This window comes from Salvelinus fontinalis, chromosome 6 (genome assembly GCF_029448725.1).
Source record: "Salvelinus fontinalis isolate EN_2023a chromosome 6, ASM2944872v1, whole genome shotgun sequence".
Classification (NCBI taxonomy): Eukaryota; Metazoa; Chordata; class Actinopteri; order Salmoniformes; family Salmonidae; genus Salvelinus; species Salvelinus fontinalis.
In genome coordinates this window covers 77,300,156-77,316,380 of record NC_074670.1, presented here as the reverse complement: position 1 = coordinate 77,316,380, position 16,225 = coordinate 77,300,156, and the positions used below count along the sequence as shown (strand labels likewise).

The window sequence follows — 16,225 nt, the reverse complement described above, 5'->3', positions numbered from 1 at the left end:
GCCTGACTTCCCTGCCACCTATATACACGACTCTGACAAAAGAAAATAACATTAATCTTCCACGTCTGTCTCTATTGATAAAACATATAATACATAACATTAAGCTTCCACGTCTGGCTCCATTGATAAAACATATACATAACATTAATCTTCCACGTCTGTCTCCATTGATACAACATATAATACATAACATTAAGCTTCCACGTCTGTCTCCATTGATAAAACATATACATAACATTAATCTTCCACGTTTGTCTCCATTGATACAACATATAATACATAACATTAAGCTTCCACGTCTGTCTCCATTGATAAAACATATAATACATAACATTAAGCTTCCACGTCTGTCTCCATTGATAAAACATATAATACATAACAAAAAAATCGACTTCCTGACTTTGACACAATGGTAACAAAACATCTGAGTGGTGGGAGGATTACTCCTGGGATGGAACTACACACGAGTGGATTAAGTTGCTGACAAGCCCGGCTATTGAATGGTTTAACAACTAATACAGACATTTGTTTGGCTCAATCCAACCAACCTCTATGAGACTCCTGCCCTGCTACGGTTTATCAAAGAAGGGAGTAATGAAGGAACACCAAGAGAAATCAGGGAGAAAAGAAACTCCCTGCGTTTGTGGTGGTGTCACAAAGTACAGTATATAAGACCAGGCAGTATAATACAGTACTGACTAATGTATACTTATCCAGAGTGGCTGATTGCTGTACAGCTTACACTACCGGTCAAACGTTTCAGAACACCTACTCATTCAAGGGTTTTTCTTTATTTTGACTATTTTCTACATTGTAGAACTATTAAATAACACATACGGAATCATGTAGTAACCAAAAAAGTGTTAAAAAAATCAAAATCTATTGAATTTTATTTTTAATTACAGCTTTGCACACTCTTGGCATTCTCTCAACCAGCTTCACCTGGAATGCTTTTCCAACAGTTTTGAAGGAGTTCCCACATATGCTGAGCACTTGTTGGCTGCTTTTCCTTCACTCTGCGGTCCGACTCATTTTCAAACCATCTCAATTTGGTTGAGGTCAGGGGATTGTGGAGGCCAAGTCATCTGATGCTGCACTCCATCACTCTCCTTCATGGTAAAATATCCCTTACACAGCCTGGAAGTGTGTTGGGTCATTGTCCTGTTGAAAAATAAATTATAGTCCCACTAAGCCCAAATCAGTTGGGATGGCGTATCGCTGCAGAAGGCTGTGGTAGCCATGCTGGTTAAGTGTGCCTTGAATTCTAAATAAATCACACACAGTGTCAATAGCAAAGCACCTCCACACCATAACACCTCCTCCTCCATGCTTCATGGTGGGAAATACACATGCGGGGATAATTCGTTCACCCACACCGTGTCTCACAAAGACACGGCAATTGGAACCAAAAATCTCCAATTTGGATTCCAGACCAAAGGACAAATTTCCACCGGTCTAATGTCCATTGCTCGTGTTTCTTGGCCCAAGCAAGTCTCTTCTTCTTATTGGTGTCCTTTAGTAGTGTTTTCTTTGAAGCAATTCGACCATGAAGGCCTGATTCACAGAGTCTCTGAACAGTTGCTGTTGAGATGTGTCTGTTACTTGAACTCTGTGAAGCAATTATTTGGGCTGCAATTTCTGAGGCTGGTAACTCTAATGAACTTATCCTCTGCAGCAGAGGTAAGTCTGGGTCTTCCATTCCTGTGGTGGTCCTCATGAGAGACAGTTTCATAATAGCGCTTGATGGTTTTTGCGACTGCACTTGAAGAAACATTCAAAGTTCTTGAAATGTTCCATATTGACTGACCTTCATGTCTAAAAGTAATAATGGACTGTTGGTTCTATTTGCTTATTTGAGCTGTTCTTACCATGATATGGACTTGGTATTTTACCAAATCTTCTGTATACCACCCCTACCTTGTCACAACACAACTGATTGGCTCAAACGCATTAAGAAGGAAAGAAATTCCACAAATTAACTGTTAAGGCACACCTGTTAATTGAAATGCATTCCAGGTGACTGCCTCATGAAGCTGGTTGAGAGAATGCCAATTGTGTGCAAGGTTGTCATCGAGGCAAAGGATGGCTACTTTGAAGAATCTCAATATATAAAATATATTTGGATTTGTTTAACACTTTTTTGGTTACTACATGATTCCATATGTGTCATTTCATAGTTGTTCTATCTTCACTATTATTCTACAATGTAGAAAATAGTACAAATAAAGAAAAACCCTGGAATGAGTCGATGTTCTAAAACTTATGACCGGTACTGTATATCAACAGGACCTTTACAAAATCTATCAAAGTGCACCAGCAGTGACAATGTACATTCAATAATTTCTCTGCCTCGCTGTGCAACACTGCTCTGATGTCTGACTTCTGAGTGTCAAATAGAAAGCAAACCTTCTAACTCTGCCCAAACATGAAAGAAATGGCACTATAAAGCAGTCAGCATCATAACCAGGTGAATAGGTATTTGCTATACCCTTTAGTTTTTCATCAACCTTATAAGTGGGCTTCTCTGCCTTCTGCCAGTTCTTTCTTGCTGATGTGGTATTCAAAATGATTGTGCTTCATAAATATATTAATTTGCCCAAATAAACTCAAATATACTTTATGGGACATTATGGAATCTTATGGAATCTCACAGAACCTTAATAACCCATGGAACTCCTGGAAGTGACAGAACAGAACCTTACCAGTTGCTGGGTGCAGGTAGAACCTTCCCCCCTCGTTGCCAGAGACGATGGAGTAGATGATGGATTCCGTCTCGGCCCCATCTCTAGTGAGTGCAGAGACGCTGATGACCTCTGACCCTACCAGAGTGGATTCTGGGATCTGGGCGAAGTACTCCTGGCTTAAGAATATCGGCTTGTAGTCGCTCAGGTCGACAACATGCACCGTAACTGTGGCGATGGAGTACAGTTTTCGCGGAAGCCCCCTGTCGGTGGCTTTGACCTTGAGTTCAAAGGTCGACCGGGTGTTTTCGGCCAGCGACCTCTCCAGGCGCAGGATACCGGAGAACTCTTCTAATGAAAAGTGGCCGCTGTTGTCCTCGAGTAGAGAATACTTCACCTCAGAGTTTATACCTGCAGAAGGAGAGAAGAGAATAGGAGTCAGTCTGGTTGTTCTGAGCAGAGACTATTTCATATAGAGCCAGGACACTATCTAGCTACTATTATCTCTATGGTATTTCACCTCATAGTTCATATCTGCCGGAGGAGAAAATAGGAATTGTCAGTCTGGTTGGTTTAGCACCATGAGTTCAGGTTTCTTCCAAAGTATGCTAATCCAACCAGTAGGTAGTAACTTAATTTACGAGTTAACGGCCTTATCAAAGCTTTATCAAAACAATATGCAAGGTGCAATTGTGAAGAAAACTCAACTAACAGTCATAAAAAAACACCAAACAGCCATAATAAACAGCCTCAGTATAATACATGATTAGATATGTGTTTCTGTACCTACAGTAGTGGCTCTCTCTCTCTCTCTCTCTCTCTCTCTCTCTCTCTCTCTCTCTCTCTCTCTCTCTCTCTCTCTCTCTCTCTCTCTCTCTCTCTCTCTCTCTCTCTCTCTCTCTCTCTCTCTCTCTCTCTCTCTCTCTCTCTCTCTCTCTCTCTCTCTCTCTCTCTCTCTCTCTCTCTCTATATATATATATATATATATATATATATATATATGAGGTCCCACAGTTGACAGTGCATGTCAGAGCAAAACCAAGCCATGAGGGCGAAGGAATTCTCCATTGAGCTCCGAGGCAGGATTGTGTCGAGGCACAGCAGCGCAGCAGCGCCTCTTCAACCTCAGGAGGCTGAAGAAATTCAGCTTGTCACCAAAAACACTCACAAACTTTTACAGATGCACAATCGAGAGCATCCTGTCGGGCTGTATCACCGCCTGGTACGGCAACTGCTCCGCCCCTAACCGTAAGGCTCTCCAGAGGGTAGTGAGGTCTGCACAACGAATCACTGGGTGCAAACTACCTGCCCTCCAGGATACCTAAAGCTTTTCGTCAATACAGATGCCTAGATCTTTAAAGGGCACCATCCAAATTAAATATGCATAAATTAGTGATGCGCTTGTTGACTCATAACCTGCAGTCCCGTTGGTTATATCCACAGAGAGGGCGAGGTTTAGGGCCATGAAATATTATGTGTAGGGGACGTATATAGGAGTAGAGCCTCTGCTACATAAAGGGGATATTTAGATTCTACCATAGAAATATAATTACTAGATCAGACAAAGTCCCTCAAACCATACCTCAGAAAGCAAATGTCCATTCTAGTCATTCTGATTCTATAGATTTTAGCACATGAAATATAATAACTAGATCAGCAAAGCCCCCTTCAGACTCTCCCTCAGAATGTTTACACTTTTCATTTTATCTCAATAATATAACTTACCAGTGTCAGGATCTTTGGCGTAGAGGACAGCGATGGGTGTCCTGACGGTGGTGTTGTCGAACACGGTGACTTCATAGTGGTTGTTGGAGAACTTGGGAGGGTTGTCATTCACATCCTGGATCATGAGTAAGATGTCTGCCTGGCAGGAGCGACCTCCGCCGTCCGTGGCTTTAACTACTAGATCATACTCCATCATCTTCTCCCGGTCCAACTGGGCCAGGGTGAACAACTCCCCTGTCACAGATAAGAAGAACAGATAATTAGATGAACATATTATAGATAACTTATTCCTTCTAAGTCCATCTCCTAGTGGAGCAGAGGGCCACACATACAGTATATAGATGGATAGATTTAGTCTAAGTATAGATGAAAACTGACTGTTGGTGATGTAAAAAATCACTGAGATGTACAGTACCAGTCAAAAGTTAGGACACGCATACTTATTCAAGGGTTTTTCTTTATTTTTACTATTTTCTACATTGTAGAATAAAAGTGAAGACATCAAAAATATGAAACAACACATATGGAATCATGTAGTAACCAAAAAAGTGTTAAACAAATCAAAATATATTTTCTATTGAAGATTCTTCAAAGTTCATTAGAGTTAATTGCACTTCCGATTGCAGCACAAATAAATGCTTCACAGAGCTCCAACAGACATATGTCAACATCAACTGTTCAGAGGAGACTCTGTGAATCTGGCCTTTGTGGTCGAATTGCTGCAATGAAACCACTACTAAAGGACACCAATAATAAGAAGAGACTTGCTTGGGCCAAGAAACACGAGCAATCGACATTAGACCAGTGGAAATCTGTCCTTTAGTCTGATAAGTCCAAATTTAAGATTTTTGGTTCCAACCGCCGTGTCTTTGTGAGATGCAGAGTAGGTGAACGGATTATCTCCGCATGTGTGGTTCCCACCGTGAAGCATGGAGGAGGAGGTGTGATGGTGTGGAGGTGCTTTGCTGGTGGCACTGTGTGTGATTTATTTGGAATTCAAGGCACACTTAACCAGCATGGCTACCACAGCCTTCTGCAGCGATACACAATCCCATCTGGTTTGTGCTTAGTGGGACTATCATTTGTTTTTCAACAGGACAATGACCCAACACACCTCCAGGCTGTGTAAGGGCTATTTGACCAAGAAGGAGAGTGATGGAGTGCTGCGTCAGATGACCTGGCCTTTACAATCACCCGACCTCAACCCAATTGAGATGGTTTGGGATGAGTCGGACCGCAGAGTGAAGAAAAAGCAGCTCACAAGTGCTCAGCATATGTGTGACCTCCTTCAAGACTGTTGGAAAAGGATTCCAGGTGAAGCTGGATGAGAGAATGCCAAGAGTGTGCAAAGCTGTCATCAAGGCAAAGCATGGCTACTTGAAGAATCTAAAAAATAAAATTGATTTTGATTTGTTTAACACTTTTTTGGTTACTACATGATTCCATATGTGTTTTTCCATAGTCTGATGTCTTCACTATTATTCTACAATGTAGAACAGTAAAGAACAGTAAAATAAAGTGAATGATGAATGAGTAGGTGTAACAGTCCTGACCTATTTATGTTAGTTTTTATGTGTTTTTGGTCAGGGCATGTGTTTTGGGTGGGCAGTCTATGTTATCTGTTTCTATGTTGGTTTCGGTTTGCCTGGTATGGCTCTTGATTAGAGGCAGGTGGTTTGCATTTTCCTCTAATCAAGAGTCATATTTAGGTAGGGCATTCTCACTGTTTGTTGGTGGGTGATTGTCTCCTGTGATGTCTTCGTGTCGTTATCGATGTTATTCACTTTCGGAGCTGTTTGGCTGTTCGTGTGTTTTGATGTAACGTTCCTGTTCGTGAGTTTACGTTTATGTATGTGAGTTTATGTTCAGGTTGCGTCTACGTCGTTTTGTTATTTTGTAAGTTTTGAAAGTGTTTTGTTTTGTTTAGTCAACGTCGTATTTGTAATAAAAATGGCTTATTTCCCTGACTCCGCATTTTGGTCCGAAGATCCTTCTCTCCTCACCTCATCCGAGGATGAGGAGAGCGACAGCTATTACAGTAGGTATATCCAAACTTTTGACTGGTACTCTATATCACAATGGTGGGGGAAAGAAACTGAGATGTATATCAAAATGGTTAGGGAAAACACTGAGATGTATATCAAAATGGTGGAGAAAAACACTGAGATGTATATCAAAATGGTGGAGAAAAACACTGAGATGTATATCAAAATGGTGGAGAAAAACACTGAGATGTATATCAAAATGGTGGGGAAAAGGGCCAGACAGTAGGCCTATAAATTCTTTAAAAACATTTGACAAAATATTTACTGAAATCTATCAAGAACAAAACCGTGAGAAGTACATATAAATCACAAAATGTTTACATTTCTGGTAGTCATTCAACGTGCTACCAGTGTCATAACTTTACTTTGGATTGAAGGCCATATCAAAGCTTCTCCTAGCATATATGTAATGTGATAGCACACATTCTTAAGATTATGAGCTGTGTTTGACTTACAATAATGAAGAGAGATTGATGATAGACTAGTGCTATGACAAACAGGAAGTATGGTTGGCGAGAAGCCAAAGCACCAAATATAGAAAAAAAACACCAAACCTTTGTGTTGGTCTGACGGTACACTATCTTGTCTTCTTGAAGACCTCAGCTTAAGTATTTTGTAAGAATGGAGATGCAATCTCTCAACTCAAACAAAAACAGATTTCAATTAGGGCCTCTTTTTGCTTAGACCCCAAATAAAAGATGTCTCTAACCTGTCTTTTGATCAAGATGGAACTTGTCTGCATTGGGGCCGTGGAGGGTGTAGGACACTTGTCCGTTGGTGCCGATGTCTGGGTCCGACGCTGAAACCTTCACGATGAACATGCGTGACGGGGAATTCTCCACGACAACCGCTGTGTACAGCAACTGAAACATTGATAGTTAGCTACATCTTAGGTCAAATTGCAGTTGTTGACATAGGCATTTAATTCATGCTTAAGTAGGCTACCACTGACGGATGTGTTATGAGAGTGCCTTTGGAAAGTATTCAGACCCCTTGACTTTTTCCACATTTAGTTACGGTAAAGCCTTATTCTAAAATTGATTACATCGTTTTCCCCCCTCATCAATCAACACACAATACCCCATAATGTCAAAGCAAAAACAGGTTATTAGACATTTTTGCAAATGTATTTCTGAAAAAAGAAAAATACGGAAATATCACATTTACATAAGAATTTAGACCCTTTACTCAGTAAAGCGATTACAGCCTCGAGTCTTCTTGGGTATGACGCTACAAGCTTGGCATACGTGTATTTGGGGAGTTTCTCCCATTCTTTGGTTTTCATCAAGAATCTCTCTTTACTTTGCTTTGTTCATCTTTGCCTCAATCCTGACTAGTCTCCCAGTCCCTGCCGCTGAAAAACAACCCATCAGCATGATTCTGCCACCACCATGCTTCACCGTAGGGATGGTCTCAGGTTTCCTCGAGACATGAAGCTTGGCATTCAGTCCAAAGAGTTCAATCTTTTGGCAAACTCCAAGTGGGCTGTCATGTGCCTTTTAATGAAGTGTGGCCATAAAGGCCTGTTTGGTGGAGTGCTGCAGAGATGGTTGTCCTTCTGGAAGGTTCTCCCATCTCCACAGATGAACTCTAGAGCTCTGTCAGAGTGACCATCGGGTTCTTGGTCCCTGACCAAGGCCCTTCTCCACCGATTGCTCAGTTTGGCCGGGCGGCCCGCTCTAGGAAGAGTCTTGGTGGTTCCAAACTTCTTCTATTTAAGAATGATGGAGGCCACTGTGTTCTTAGGGACCTTCAATGCTGTAGACATTTTTTGGTACTCTTCCCCAGATCTGTGCCTCGACACAATCCTGCCTCGGAGCTCTACGGGCAATTCCTTCCACTTTATGGCTTGGTTTTTGCTCTGACATGCACTGTCAACTGTGGGACCTGATATAGACAGTTGTGTGCCTTTCTAAATCATGTCAATCAATTGAATTTACCACAGGTGGACTCCAATCAAGTTGAAGAAACATAGGGCCTCCCGGGTGGCGCAGTGGTCTAGGGCACTGCATCGCAGTGCTAACTGCGCCACCAGAGTCTCTGGGTTCGCGCCCAGGCTCTGTCGCAGCCGTCCGTGACCGGGAGGTCCGTGGGGCGACGCACAATTGGCATAGCGTCGTCCGGGTTAGGGAGGGTTTGGCCGGTAGGGATATCCTTGTCTCATCGCGCTCCAGCGACTCCTGTGGCGGGCCGGGCGCAGTGCGCGCTAACCAAGGGGGCCAGGTACACGGTGTTTCCTCCGACACATTGGTACGGCTGGCTTCCGGGTTGGAGGCGTGCTGTGTTAAGAAGCAGTGCGGCTTGGTTGGGTTGTGCTTCGGAGGACGCATGGCTTTCGACCTTCGTCTCTCCCGAGCCCGTACGGGAGTTGTAGCGATGAGACAAGATAGTAATTACTAATGATTGGATACCACGAAAATTGGGGAGAAAATGGGATAAAAAATAAATTAAAATTAAAAAAAAAAAAAATTTAAGTTGAAGAAACATTTCAAGGATGATCATTGAAAACAGGATGCACCTGAGCTCATACCAAAGGGTGTGAATACTTATGTAAATAAGGTATTTATTTATAACCTGTTTTCACTTAATCATTATGTTGTATTGTGTGTAGATCGCTGAAGATAATTTTTTATTTAATCCATTTTAAAAATAAGGCTGTAACGTAACATAATTTGGAAAAAGACAAAGGGTCTGAAAAGTCTCAGAAGGAACTGTATGTATGAAATGTTATAAAGTTCTATGTCGGTACAACGTGTTTAAGATGTTGCATAAGACGTGTAGTATATCATCTACAGGAATATATACTGTCGTGTCATGGCTGACTGACGTACCTGCACACACAGAGGACTGTTATCGTTGATGTCTAGGACATGGACCTCTACAGTGGCATGGGCCTCGAATCTCCCGTCTGTAACGGTTATCTTCAGGGAGTACTTATCTTTAGCTTCACGGTCAAGAGACTCTTTGAGGACCAGCCCCCATTCCTCTCCCTCTTGCAGAATGGAGAACTGGCCTAATGGGTCTCCGTCTAAGGAAAAACATTTGAATGTAATACATCAATGTCAATGCTACCTGGAGGCCTACATGAGTTTGATCATCACCACCACATTTCTTCCTGTCAATGTAGTCACTTTTACACTTAGAATGAACCATTATAAGAGATATGTTGCTCTGTTATCTTAAGCCATTGTTATAGTAGATATATTGCTCTGCTTTAATACGCCATTATAGAAGATATATATTGCTCTGTTATAATAAGCCATTATAGTAGATATATTGCTCTGTTAAAATAACGCATGACTATAGTATATATATATTACTCTGTTATAATACGCCATTATAGAATAAATATTCCTCTGTTATAATAAGCCATGATTATAGTATATATATATTGCTCTGTTATAATAAGCCATTATAGAAGACATATTGCTCTGTTATAATAAGCCATTATAGTAGATATATTGCTCTGTTATAATACGCCATTATAGTAGATATACTGCTCTGTTATAATAAACCATGACTATAGTATATATATATTGCTCTGTTATAATGAGCCATTACAGTATATAAATTGCTCTGTTATAATAAACCATGACTATAGTATATATATATTGCTCTGTTATAATGAGCCATTACAGTATATAAATTGCTCTGTTATAATGAGCCATTATAGTAGATATATAGCTCTGTTATAATAAGCCATGACTATAGTATATATATATTGCTCTGTTACAATAACCCATGACTATAGTATATAAATTGCTCTGTTATAATGAGCCATTATAGAAGATATTGTCATGAAGTTGGCCTGTGGGTAAGGTTTATGACCCCCCCCCCCCCCCCCATAAATACCTTTCTCCTTTCCCTCTCTCTTGACTCTACTGAAGGACTCTTGAATAGCCTTTGTTAAACATAGAGAGTCTGGGAACATCAAACAAGTGGAGGGAAAGGAACCATATATCGGTAATAGAACCAGTTGAAAATATGCGTTGGTACTTAATGAATATGATGTCAGTTCGGTTGCCATCTGAGACATTATGACTGATGACAGGAAGACCTAAACTGTATCTGGGAAAGTCTACACATTATAGTTATCAGATTCACATGGAATTGTTGTGCAATTCAAATGTTTAAATATAAAATTATTTGTGAAAAGATTAAATGTAATTTTAGCTTTCAAATGAGAGATTTGGGTTTTCATAAGGTTAGGGCTCTGTTCAGTCAGTGGCCCGCCCCTGTGAAGAGACATGTGTTATAAACTATGAAACACACCCTTCTCTCCCTACACTATATAAGCCCTTAATGAAAATGTAACCTCTGGTTCAGGGTACATTAGGACAACGTTCTGATGTCAGGAGGATTCAGATAATAACTACAGAACGAAGCCAACCTTTGCGTGAGCTTTGGTTGCGAATGGTATGAACGTTGAATTCTTATTCGCTACAGAAGTGATACCTCCTAGCCGTTGAGGTAGCAGCGGCCCCTGTAAACGTGGGCTAGGAAAGGACAGACAGAGCATCCCGTCTACCACACAACGACGACACTACAACGTTTCCCTTCACCACCAGAGACACTAATCAAAGGACAAAGGACTCTGTTGGGCAACACGGCCTTCCATCTACCACCAACCTATTGAAGCGCAGCTCAGAGTAAATATTTATTGCATTTTCCTTTTCCAAATGGGCGGTCATTTAGAATGCATAAGATTCTGTATTTACGATAGAGTAGCTGCCTAGAGACATCGCTTCTCCCTTTGTTCTTCAGTCTTCCCGCTCTTTCACTCAAACCCAACCCCCCTTTTCTTTGTGTAACCAGCTCTCATATCTGTTCCGTCCGCTAGGGACGTTTTCCTTTATGACATAATTTGTAATCAAGGTATGATTCATTCTGCGTATATGTAATTCTGTGTGATTAGTTAGGTATTTAGTAAATAAATAATTAAACCCAATTTTGTATTGCTGATTCAACTTGTTAGCTAGGGTTCGTGAAGATAACCAAGAATTTACAACTTTCAGATGAGACTGAAATAAGGTGACGAATGATATTGACTGCTATTGATGTAAAATATTACTAGGTCTTTAAGAGTTTATGAGTTTATTCGGAAGATAACTGCTCTATAAATATTATTTAGTTGTGCCCCCGACTTTCTAGTTAATTACATTTACATGATTAGCTCAATCAGGTAATATTAATTACAGAGAAAGGATTTTATAGAATAGCATGTCATATCACTTAATCCGGCATAGCCAAAGACACAACAATATATTGCTCTGTTATAATAAGCCATTATAGTAGATATATTGCTCTGTTATAATGAGCCATTATAGAATATATATTGCTCTGTTATAATAAGTCATTATAGTAGATATATTGCTCTGTTATAATAAACCATGACTATAGTATATATATATATTGCTCTGTTATAATACGCCATTATAGTAGATAAATTGCTCTGTTATAATAAACCATGACTTTAGTATAGATATATTGCTCTGTTATATTAAGCCATTATAGTAGATAAATTGCTCTGGAGAAGTACTGTGCCCATCTGTATCTTATTTAAATATTGTTCATAATGCTGATAGGTCTGAGAAAACGATTAATCAACTACTTCAAAAAATGTGTATGTGATCAATCATTCAATCAATCAAATGAATCAATCAACAAGACTCACCTGTGATGTAACACGTGATCTGCCTGTTCTCTTTAGTCACGTCCATATCAACGGTCGTCAGGCTCATGATGACCTCCCCAGGCCTAGTGTTCTCCATGACAGACCCATGGTACACGTCCTCCGTGAACCGAGCAGGGTTGTCGTTCTCGTCAGTCACCGTCACCTCCACCAGAACAGAGGAAGAGAGCTTCACCTCCCCCCCGTGGTCAGTAGCCACCACTGTGAAGCTGTAGTGCTGAGTCATCTCACAGTCCGTTTCTCTCAGAGTAGTTATCCAACCGCTCTCACTGTCGATGGAGAAGACATCGGCGACGTCATCGGGTTCGGGGTCCAAGGTGTAGGTCACCTGTCCATTGGTGTCCTGGTCAGGGTCGTTGGCAGTCACCTGGATGGATGAATGGATGAAAGGATAAATTAATTAAAACTAAACTGCCCCAAAAGGGAATTTGATTTGCACATCTTGAACACAGAAATCATAAAGAATTGCATACAACATTCAAGTACAAAAATATTTTATCAATGAAAAAAAGATCTGAAAAAACATACCTGGATGACGGTGGTTCCTGGTCGCATGTTCTCAGCCAGGAAGGCCTTGTAAGGGTTGGCCTCGAACACCGGCACATTGTCATTCACATCCTGGACCTGGATGCTGACCGACACCAGCGAGGCTACGTCGGTCCCGTTGTGGTTGCCTTGAGCAATAACATCTATCTGATACCACTTGGTCTTCTCGTGGTCAATGCTCTTCTGGACGAGTAGAGTACCGCTCTCTTTATCCATTGCAAACACTCTGTCTCTGTTACTCTCCACTGTGTTGCCATTGACCAGTCTGTAGATGACTGGCATGTCAGAGTCAGCCTTGATCGTCCCGATCTCTGTTCCAATGGAGATGTCCTCGGCTGCGGAGAAAGTGTACAGTGGCTCGGAGAACTTCGGAAGAGGGACCTCAGGTGGTACTACTTTTACCTGCACCGGAACCGTGGAGTTGTAGAACGGTAATCCGCCGTCCCGCGCCTTGACTTTGAAGTTAAATATCTTGTTCTCTTGACCTATCAGGCTCTCTTTGACGCTGACTATGCCAGTGAAGGGGTTGATCTCGATGATGTCCTGGGTCACTTCCTCTGCTTCGTCCACGGTGTAGGTGACGTCAGCATTTTTACCGTCGTCTGCATCGTATGCCATTATCTGAATCACTGGAGAACCTTTGTTTACAGTAGACTGGATTGAGACCTGATACTCTGATGCTTTGAACTGAGGGGCATTATCATTCTCATCTGTCAGGATAATCTTCACAGTGCAGAATGCTACTTTCCCTCCGCCATCTTTAGCCATCACCTTGATGGCGATCACTCTTTGAGATGGGTTCTCTCGATCTAAAGGTTGAGATGTTACGATCTGTCCATTCTTGTCTATGGAGAATTTGTCATCTGCCAGTTTGTTGATGATGGTGTAGTCCACACTGCCGTAAGGTCCATCGTCAGAATCTATGGCGGCCAGGCGAATCACACGCGTTCCAGCCTCAGCGTTTTCAGCTAGTTCCGCCTCGTAGATGTTTTTGTTGAAATAGGGGCTGTGTTTATTAGTGTTCATCATATCAATGTTCACAGGGGCTGTGTTCTGGAAAACTCCATCTGACACAGCCACGGTGAGGTTGTAGAATGGGTTCACATTTCTCTTGCAGACGTTAGAAAAGGAGATAATCCCAGAGGATTCGTTGATGGCGAAGTATCTTCCCTCATTACCTGAGAGGATCTTATACTGTAGATTGTTCAAGTCTCTTGTGTCGGGGTCCAAACCTTGAATTCTTATGACGATGTGGCCACATTTGGCCAATTCATCCAGTGTTGCCTGATAGTGGGTCTTGGAGAAGTTTGGGGGGTTATCGTTGACATCGGTTACGTTAACAATGACATAGGCATCCCTGCTCAACGGGTTCGTGCCATTATCTATGGCTTTGATCTTTAACTGGAAGTGTTTTGTCTTCTCATAGTCCAACACCTGTGTTGTAACAATTAGTCCACTCTGGGGGTCTATTTTAAAGAAGTCCGTTTCATTTTCCCCCGTCCCCAAAATATGGAAGGTTAAGTCTCTATTCCTGCCTGAGTCTCTATCTGTGGCTGATATCTGTAACACAGACGTGCCTATGGGTAATCCTTCAGGTATATCCACTGTGTCAGTCAGCTTGGAGAAGACTGGAACGTTATCGTTAACATCTTCAACCTCTATTCCGACAGCGGCCTCTGAAAAGGAGCCTGTCACAGAGTCAGTGGCTCGGACCGTCAATAGATGCATTGTCTGGCTTTCATAGTCCAATAAATCAGTGACACTCAACACTCCTGTTTTAAAATCTATGTGAAAGTTTTTTGAGGCATTCTTCTCTTCCAGATTGTAAATAAGCCGGTATCCTTCAGGGTTTCTTGCTTGTACATGCAAGATGGTGGTGAAGGGAGATATGTTTTCAGGGACTTTCAGAAGATAGAGCAAAGTCTGAAAAATGGGGTTGGTGCGATTTCTCAAAGTGATACTCAGCTCTGCTGAAGTGGTCCAACTGGGCGAGCCCTCGTCTGTGGCCAGGACAGTCAGGGCATATTTATTGGTAGCTTCAAAGTCTATAGGCCGCTGAAGGGACACGTCACCAACATAAGGGTCTATCCTAAAGAGATCAAAATCCTCCTCCAACAAGTACATAATAGAGCCATTTTCTCCAAGATCACTGTCGGACGCCATGACTTGAAAGATTACATCTCCTGGGTCCGTGTCTTCAGAGATCATCATGGAGTGAGGCAGGTTCAAGAACCTCGGTGGATTGTCATTGATGTCCACTATGTAAATGTTGACGTGGGTTATTGCCCAACGAGGGGGACTCCTCATGTCTCTCACCTCCACCACTATGTCATAGACATCCTGCTCCTCTCTGTCGAAGGGGACGCCGGTGGTCTCAAGCACGCCTGATGTTGGGACTATAGCAAACCGTCCCATTGGGTTCAGTACAGAGTAAATCAGAGGCTCGTTCAAGTAACTACCTGAAGCTCTCAACACAGCTAGCATTTTGACCGTCATCGAGTTCTCCTCAATGGTGGCTGCATACAATCCCTGCTCAAATTGAAGATGGCCGCCTGCTGTTATGTTGGTGACGTTTATCTTAACTGTAGCAAGGTCTTTGTACAGGCCATCAGAGGCTTTGACCAGCAGCTGGTAAAAGGATTTAAACTCTGAAACATTGTTTACAGAGATAGTACCAGTGGAAGGATGAATGAGAAAAGCATCTTGAAGGTTGCCCTCTATGAGGCTGTACGAGACAGCTGAATCTGCATCTTGTGCCATGACCCGTACAACCTCCATCTCTCTGACAGGAGGGAAGATGATGGACAACTCGTATACCGGCCTAGCAAATTTGGGGGAACAGTCATTAAAATCCAGGACACGGATTGTGACTCTGGCTGGCTCTGCTGCGCACAGCGACGGTTCCCCTGAGTCCCGTACCTGAATGCTGAAGCTAAACTCAGGTGTTTCTTCAAAGTCCACCTCCGATATCACAGAGAGTGTACCCATGTTTGGATCTATCTTGAAGACTTTCATCGCTTCCGGATCCAGGATTTGGAAGACTAGGAGAGAGTTAGAGTCCCTGTCAGCATCAGAGGCTCGTATCACCAGAGGTGTTTTGCTCTCCCCCATCACCATGCTGTTAATGTGAGCAGACTCACTAATCTGGCCATTGAATCTCTCCTGGAGGAACACCGGTGGGTTATCATTCTCATCCATCACATAGACGTAAACAACCGTATCTGACGAGGCTCCCGCCGAGGTGCTGGCACGCACACTGAGCCTGTACGAGAAACACCTCTCGAAGTTGAGGCTCGCTTGGACCGAGAGAACTCCGGACTCTGCATTGATGTGGAACGTTCCGTTAGGGTCTCCATCTTTGATGCTGTAGTGGACTGCGGATGGGCTGGCTGCAGACACAGTGATCACGGGAGTTCCCAGAGGACTGGCTTCACTGACTTCTGAGAAGTACTCATCAGAGGGGAACCTGGGAGAGAGAAGAGAGCATGTTTTTTATTAGCAATTAGGAAAGCAGTACATAATATCAATAGTAGCTG

The 16,225-nt window shown here is 42.2% G+C and overlaps 1 protein-coding gene across 1 annotated transcript in view; it reads right to left on the bottom strand.

Moving 5' to 3' along the window:
- LOC129858481 (protocadherin Fat 2-like) overlaps positions 1-16,225 on the bottom strand; it is a 70,857-nt gene that overhangs the window by 22,346 nt on the left and 32,286 nt on the right. The window contains exons 12-17 of the mRNA XM_055927743.1: positions 12,672-16,155; positions 12,126-12,510; positions 9,283-9,479; positions 7,161-7,314; positions 4,407-4,640; positions 2,703-3,092 (exon numbers count right to left, since the gene is read on the bottom strand). Coding sequence (XP_055783718.1) covers positions 2,703-3,092; positions 4,407-4,640; positions 7,161-7,314; positions 9,283-9,479; positions 12,126-12,510; positions 12,672-16,155 — 4,844 coding nt within the window. The remainder of the gene's footprint in view (positions 1-2,702; positions 3,093-4,406; positions 4,641-7,160; positions 7,315-9,282; positions 9,480-12,125; positions 12,511-12,671; positions 16,156-16,225) is intronic.